Source organism: Anastrepha obliqua, chromosome 4, assembly GCF_027943255.1.
Source record: "Anastrepha obliqua isolate idAnaObli1 chromosome 4, idAnaObli1_1.0, whole genome shotgun sequence".
NCBI lineage: Eukaryota > Metazoa > Arthropoda > Insecta > Diptera > Tephritidae > Anastrepha > Anastrepha obliqua.
Genome location: NC_072895.1, coordinates 26,459,337 through 26,467,054, shown reverse-complemented (window position 1 = coordinate 26,467,054; position 7,718 = coordinate 26,459,337). Strand labels below are relative to the sequence as shown.

Sequence of the window (7,718 nt, the reverse complement as noted above, 5' to 3'; positions counted from 1 at the left end):
ACCGCAAGGGATTTCTAGAGATACGGGCTCCACACAAATAGTGATAACTTTTACAATTATTAATGTTTTTTTTTTTTTTGAAATTTTGCTAAAGTCAAGTCGAAATATGATATTTTAATGCTATGTTTTTATTTTTGAAAATAAAGCAATTGACTAGCGAAAAAATGATTGAAAATCATAATTTTTCGGGCCTCTGATTATCCCTAACCCCTTAAGGAAGATGTCGATAATGTCGAAAATGTCGGCCAGGAGCTGAAGATCGACAGTTTTAAACCATTTAGCAAAAAAAATGTACACAAAAATAATGAATTTCTACTTTCCTTCTTTCTTTCAAAGAAATCTATGTCTTTAAATTTTCAGCCTAACATTTTTTAGTCCATTAAATAACATTAATACATAATTTCCTATTGTCTTTTCGTTTGCAGCCCAAGCAACCAGTTTCCGCACTGTAAGAATGCGGCCTAAGCAAGCATCCATCGTATGAAGATTCAACCAAGACTGCGAAAGTATTGGTTCCCACAGCAATTCACTGCAAACCCAAACCAATTAAGCTCATAAACACAAGCAAACACAACAATGACGAAAACAAATCAAAAATTACATGTTATATACTTAGTTGTAGTATTTAGTATAGGCATCCAAACCAGTTATGGTAAGTTACGCCCTGCATTGCCCACATAATTACCACCATCTGTCCTCACCCTCAACCCTCCACCAACCAACCACATTCACCAACACAATCTCCACTTCAGCACAAACAACCTGCAAAAACGGACTGGGACGCGTCCTCTACGAACGACTGCCCAACCAACAATTACAGGGCTACGATGATGATGTGGTGCGCGATACGGCGCCACCCTTTCGCGTACTAGAAAAGTGTCAAGATTTATGTCTGCGCGATCGCACCGGCACCAACAATCTGGTGCGCACCTGCACCAGTTTCGACTTTCAGCCCGGCAGTCGCATTACCTCATTCGGTGGCACTTCTGAATACGAAGAATCCCTTTGCTATTTGACATCGGAACAAGCGGGTCCTGAGGGCATCGGCAGTCTGATGTTAGTGCCGAATAGTGTGCACTTCAATGAGATTTGTTTGACCTGTAAGTTCCACTGATTACTTAGTGCGATATAAAATAAATATATAATTACCATCTTTGTTGTTGTTGTTGTGTCATCATACAGCTAGTCGCCCGGAAAGAGAATGTCCCAGTCGGCGTTATGTGTTCGAACGACATCCACGCAAGAAATTGAAATTGCCAATATCGGATGTTAAGGAGGTGTGTAATGGCTATCAGCAACTGCAACTGTTGTTTGATTGTCTATTATTAGCTAGTGTTGTTGTTGTTGTTATAATTATTGTCTATGGCTCGAATGTAACACTTTTGTCGTTGACTCATTCAAGTTTGTATTCATACAGTTTACGGCAGCAAATCGTTCGGATTGTGAGGATAAATGTTTGAATGAATTCGCCTTCGTTTGTCGCTCCGCCAACTTCGACTCAACTATGCGATCTTGTACTCTGAGCAGGTGAGTGTGATGATGAATGCAAGTGCAGCGCAACATGTTTAAGGCGCCTTCGCACTATGCGGATGTAATGAGTTAGCATTTCAAAGTATTAGGTTGGGGAATAAGTTCGCGGCGTTTTTATCGAAGATTTTTATTTAAACAAAGAACAATAATTATATCAATAAATTAATAAATTATAAAGGGTTTTCCAATAACAGGTGTTCTTTTGAATAGGCCGCTATTTCGGTAGATGTCACTTTTGAAGATGTCATTTTTTGATATTTGACAAGTAGACGCCGATTTTGACGCCATTAATAAGCAACGCATTGGAATTATTAAAATTCACTATCAAAACGGTGAAAATTTGGCAGAGATGGTTCGTCAACTCGAACATTTTTGGGTCATCGTTTAGCACCTTGTCGGACCGCAATACAGAAAGTGGTGAAAAAATTCGAGCTGTTGGGACAAGTTAGTGATGTGAAGAATAAAACCCGTGCACGTCGCTCAAGAACAGCCGAAAATATTGCTGTTGTAGCCGAAAGTGTTGAAGAAACCCCATATTTGTCTATTCCTCTTCGTTCTTTTTGGCATTTCACAAACGTCATTACACCATATTTTGCATAAAGATTTGGGTCTTAAGGCTCACAAAGTCCAGTTAACACAAGAACTCAACCCGGCGGATCATCAACACCTTCATGTCTTTGCTGATTGGTCGAAAAATCATCTTGAGTGATAAGGCTCATTTCCACCGCGGTGGCTTCGTCAACAAGCAAAATTGTCGGATCTGGGGCTCAGAAAATCCAAGAGTTGTTGTTGAAATTGCCTCCCTTTCCTCAACGTGTGACTGTTTGGTGCGGTCTACGGTCCGGCGGAGTCATTGGATCTTACTTTTTCGAAAATGAAGCTGGAGCAACATTTACGGTGAATGGATTGCGCTATCGAGAGATGATTAACGATTTTTATGGCCGGAATTGGAAGGTATTGATCTGGCCAACGTTTATTTTCAACAAGACAGCGCTACGTGCCACACAAGCAACGAAACCATTCATCTTGTATCAAAATAACACCTCTTTTTGGAAAACCCTTTATGTTCGCCGTTACTGTTTACAACCTCTTCTCACCTCTCGACCAATTTGTTGATGCCGTTCCGCCAAAAATCACCTGCTCTGGTGTCAAATAAGTTGTTCAGACAATTTTTAAGGACCTCTTTGTTATCGAAGGTAACGCCCTTTATGTGGTTTGACAGGGAGCGGGAAAGATCGTAATCGGTTGGTACAAGGTCCGGAGAATACGGCGTATGCAGAAGGACCTCCCATTCGAGCTCTTGGAGTGCGGCTTTGAGGACTTGTGCAACATGTGGCCTGGCGTCGTCGTGAAGGAGTATGGTTCGACCATGTTGATCAGGTTTTTTCAATCGAATAGCCTCATTAACGCTGTATAGTTAGGCAATGTACAGCTCCTTGTTGACCGTGGTATTCTTTTCAAGCATTTCCCAGTGCACCATGCCCTCCCAGCCCCACCAAACACATTTCATGATCTTCTTTGAATGAAGATCCGGCTTGACTCTCGTATTTGGCGTATCTCCTGGAGCCACCAACTCCTTTCTTTGCTCCATATTGATATATAGCCACCATTTCGCATCTCCCGTGACGATTCGGTACACGAAACGCTGTTTATGACCGCGAGTTGCTCGATGACGGGCGAGATGCTGAGGAGCAATTTGAAGGCGAGTTTCTTTTTTTTTTTGTTTCGTTGAGCTCGTGAGGCACCCAGGCTCCCAATTTTTCGATAAATCCCATTGAATGAAGGTGATTGAGTATCGTTTTATGATCGCAGCTCTTTTTTTCGCCGATTCTCGCCTGGTTTGGCAACCGCTTTCCTTCAAAAGTAATTTGACACGTTTCTTCATCAAGCCCAGAAGGCCTTCCGCTGCGGGACATGTATGCCATCGACGTCAAAGTTGCCATTTTGGGACTTTGCAAACCATATCCGCGCTGTTGACTCGCCTATGACACCTTCTCCATACATGTCGCAATGTCCCGAGCTGCGTCGGCAACTTTTTGGCGTCGATGAAAAGCAAAGAAGAGCAGGTCTGGAAAATGTTGATTTTTGCCTCCTGGGTATTCCACTTCTAAGCCTCCAAACTAATAAAAAATTCAATAACTCAAAAATACTATTAACAGGGTTTTTTAGAGCAGAAAGAGTTAGGTTAGGTTAGGTTGGAATGGTTGCCCAAGGAATGAGCACACAAGCGGATTCGTCCTCTGTGATGAGCAGAAAGAGTTCTATCAAATGAATACTTATCCTTTGCCAAAAGTGCAAAAAAATCGTTGTAAAATAAAGGGAAATATAAAAACGCTGTGAACTTATTCCTCAACCCAATACATACAGTCACTTACACCTTATTTGATACAGATGCGATTTTTTTGTAAAGTATTTTATATTTCATAATATTTTGCGAAAATGAAAAAAAACGAGTATGCAGATATTCTATTTATTTTGTTTTATTTCATACCTCAACATTAAATATAACACCGCGTTACACACATTCTGTCCTATGAACCAATTTTAATAAGTTGTTTACAAATTTGGAGTCCCTTCAAGTTATGCCGAAAATTTAGAAAAAAAATTGTTTTTTAGAAAAAAAAAAATTCAAGAAAATCTGAGAATTGATAAAATTTTTTTTTTTTAATTTTACATAATAAAAACATTTCCACGAGTCTGCCTGCAGCGGGATTGGATCACGGAAAAAGGGTTAAAAATTGATCCAAAGTTTTTCACACAGACAGACTACGAGCTCTATATTTTATACATAAAAAAAAAAAATCTGACGTGTACATGAAAATCGCCGATACATATTTTTATTTTTTCTCCCCTTTCCGAAAAAGTATATTTGGTTCATAGGACAGAAAAAAAGTTCGTTTTTGTAACGCAGTGTAATAAATTGCCCACTTATTTCATTATAATACACAAAAATAAAACCAAAAAAAAACTATACAGAAAATTCACGCCGCAGCTTTATTTTCTTTACAAAAAAAAAATCGTATCTGTATCAAATAATATGTGAGTGACTGTATGTATTTATTTTTATTTATTTTTTTAATATTAAAAGTTAATTTTTAATAATTTTTTTAAATATTTTGTTAAGTACCTTAAAATAAATATAATAAATTTTATAACTCCGATGGGGAAAACAGCAACTTTTTTCGCTGAGTCACCCTAATGTACGAATGTTTCTATTGAATTGTTAAAAACCAATACTTACAAAATGCAAACAAATGCAAAAATATAACGGCAATTAAATATTTATCTTCTCATCAACAGATTCACACGTCGCACACATCCCGAATTGCTCGAAGATGACCCCAACTCTGATTATCTGGAGAACACCTGCTTGAATGGTATGCAAATTCCACTGCCATAGTCATTACATTAATTCAGCTACACGAATACACACAAATACGTACATAGACACACACACACACACACATACATTCGCATATTCATATGTATGCATGCAAACCTGTTTCTTCCTTGTTATCATTCCAAATCAAAACAAATGCCACTTATCAATTGCTTACATACCCACACACACACACATACACAAGTAGAATATACACCTGGCGCGGTAATGAAATTGCAATTCTTCACATTTTTCCCCCCTCTTTTCTCCAGCTGAGCGTCGTTGTGACGGCTTGGCCGTGTTCGTTAAGGAGGAGAACAAACGACTGGGCGGTCCCTTCGAAGTGGATATTTTTAATAACATGACATTGGAAGAATGTCAGACGATGTGTCTGCGCGCCGAGAAGTAAGTAAGCACTAAGGCAGCATACAAACAACCAACCTATACGTGCACATTACATAACCTCACTTAGCGTGCCTTGTGCAAATACAATTAAACAATTATGAACGCGGTAATTGTTGTGCAATTTCAGATACTTTTGTCGTTCCGTCGAGTTTGATGATCAGACGAAACAGTGCATTTTGTCTGAAGAGGACTCCATTTCGCAGAAAGACGACATTAGCATCAGTTCCAGTCCGACTCATCATTTCTATGATCTGGTCTGCTTAGACAATCGTAAGTACAAGTACAAGGGCGAGTGGGGGTTGCGGTACGGAAAGTGGAAAATGAGAAATGCCCGCAGTGTTGCCGTGGTATCCGACAAATGTGGCCACCTGTTATAAACTGGCATACGTGCGGCGATTCCACGCGCAGTCACTCTACCGCACAAACATTGCACAAATTAGCTTCTAATTCAGGCGTTGTTCAGGCGACTTGTTTCTCAAACTTATTAAAATGCCAATAATAATTACAGAGTGTTTCTTAATGTTGTTGTTTTTCTCATTTTTTTTTTCATTTTTTTCATTTTTTTCATTTTTGATTGCAGAACGCGCTACTGATTATCCCGATAATTCAGTCACATCGCATCTGTTCTCGTCGGGTCGCCGGCCCGATACCGCCTTTCAACGCTATCGCAATTCACGCCTGGGCGGCGAGTTCCATTCCGAGATTACGGGCCGTTCTCTAAGTGAATGCTTGGACGAGTGTCTTCGTCAAACAAGCTTTCAGTGTCGGTGAGTACTTAAAAACTCGAATTCAAATTTATATTAATATATATTATATATTAAATTTTAAGGTCAAATACAGTAGAAACCCGATTTTTGCGCACGTCGATACTTGCGATACAATTTTTTTTTCATTGCGTACTCAGTACTTGTGACATCAGAAAATTTGTACCTCGATACTTGCAATACTTTTGGTTTTGTCTTTCTCTTTTGCTCTTTTTACGTTATATTTTTGAGATTAAAGCTCGGAGAAGTGACATGACCTTTTTTGAACTGAATCAGCTGAATGAATTTAAGGGAAGCAGCGTCTAATTCATTTGCTGGCTCTCTGCTTATGACGTTTGGATGTTATACGTCGCTGACGGTCTCTATTTCTTTCGTTATGAAGCAGATGGAACCTCGAAAGTGTGCGATAATGTCTTGTTCATTACCGTCTTATGTGCGTTTGGTATGGTCGTGAAGTTCAGTTCAGTTCACTTGTCGGAAAGTTCAGTGTTATCAGACGCGGCCCGGAGCGTTGATATTATTTAGCTCTAGCTGCCGCCGCTGAAACAGCTCTATTTTTCGCCTTTTTTAGCATCCAAGCAATGTTTTGCATTGCACAAACTGTCAGTTAAATTTTTCTCACGTGGCTGTCTTCCAAAAATCATGGCTAACTCCTCACATTCTCTTGCAAACCTGGGACATGAGAAGAGTACGTTTCGCGCGCCTTCAAGGTAGGGAAGGTAGGACAAAAAGCCTCATCACTCAACGCAAATATCTTCCTGCCGTGCAGAGACTAAAAAGTTCTTTATTGGTGTTCCCGTGCGATCCTAAATCGCCGGAAACAACTGAATTATGTACCATAGCAACACTCCCACTTATTCCTCGTTCATTGTACTTGATTTGTTGGCAGAAAAAACTACTCCACGTCGCCTTACCCGCACTATCTTCCCTCATTTCTTTGTCATTTTGGTGTTTCGTGCACGGAGACTCGAACCTACGTACTTCCGAATGATAGTTACTCACCAACCCATTCGGCTACGGTGGCTCTCTAGACGAAATAGACTCACAAAAAATATCCTAAAACAAAAGCTTTACACCACTCTCAATTGCCACTGCTACTGAAACCTGGGAAACCCACCCACCAAGGGATAACTCTCTTTTCCCCAATAGTGAAGACTCTACAAGCCCTCCTGCTCCCACTCTACATGAAACACCTGACCCAGCCACACATCAGCATGGATTCCGAAAAGTGTACAGCATCATCACAGCACTCACCGCCATAAACACTCAAATTAACAGAGGGCTTAACCACAACCGCCCCTGCGAGAGGACTATCCCAGTTGTGCTGGACCTGAAGAAAGCTTTCGATACAGCAGGCCAATCCACGCTACTAGATGGCATTATACAAGTGACCAGCCCTCCGGGCCTGAATAGGTAGTCCACGAACTATTTGGGTGATCGGCACTCGTCAGTCATCTTTCGAGACCAAAACTCAAAACAGTTTTGGTCCTTGCCCTATCAGTGTCCTATCACCCCAGCTTTTCAACTTCTACATATTGAAGCTCCCCCAGCCACCAAAGCGTGCCTCCCTGGTCTCCCTGGTCATGCAGACAATTGTTCGATAATGCCGTCGGGCAATGACATCGATGGCCTGTGTTCTA

The 7,718-nt window shown here is 40.5% G+C and overlaps 1 protein-coding gene across 1 annotated transcript in view; it reads left to right on the top strand.

Moving 5' to 3' along the window:
- Positions 1 to 512: 512 nt before the first annotated feature.
- Positions 513 to 7,718, top strand: part of LOC129245762 (uncharacterized) — a 35,303-nt gene continuing 28,097 nt past the window's right edge. Inside the window, exons 1-8 of the mRNA XM_054884133.1 lie at positions 513 to 652; positions 753 to 1,100; positions 1,183 to 1,277; positions 1,418 to 1,527; positions 4,831 to 4,907; positions 5,182 to 5,314; positions 5,442 to 5,584; positions 5,895 to 6,081. Of these exons, the coding sequence (XP_054740108.1) occupies positions 577 to 652; positions 753 to 1,100; positions 1,183 to 1,277; positions 1,418 to 1,527; positions 4,831 to 4,907; positions 5,182 to 5,314; positions 5,442 to 5,584; positions 5,895 to 6,081 (1,169 nt within the window). The 5' untranslated portion in view covers positions 513 to 576. The remainder of the gene's footprint in view (positions 653 to 752; positions 1,101 to 1,182; positions 1,278 to 1,417; positions 1,528 to 4,830; positions 4,908 to 5,181; positions 5,315 to 5,441; positions 5,585 to 5,894; positions 6,082 to 7,718) is intronic.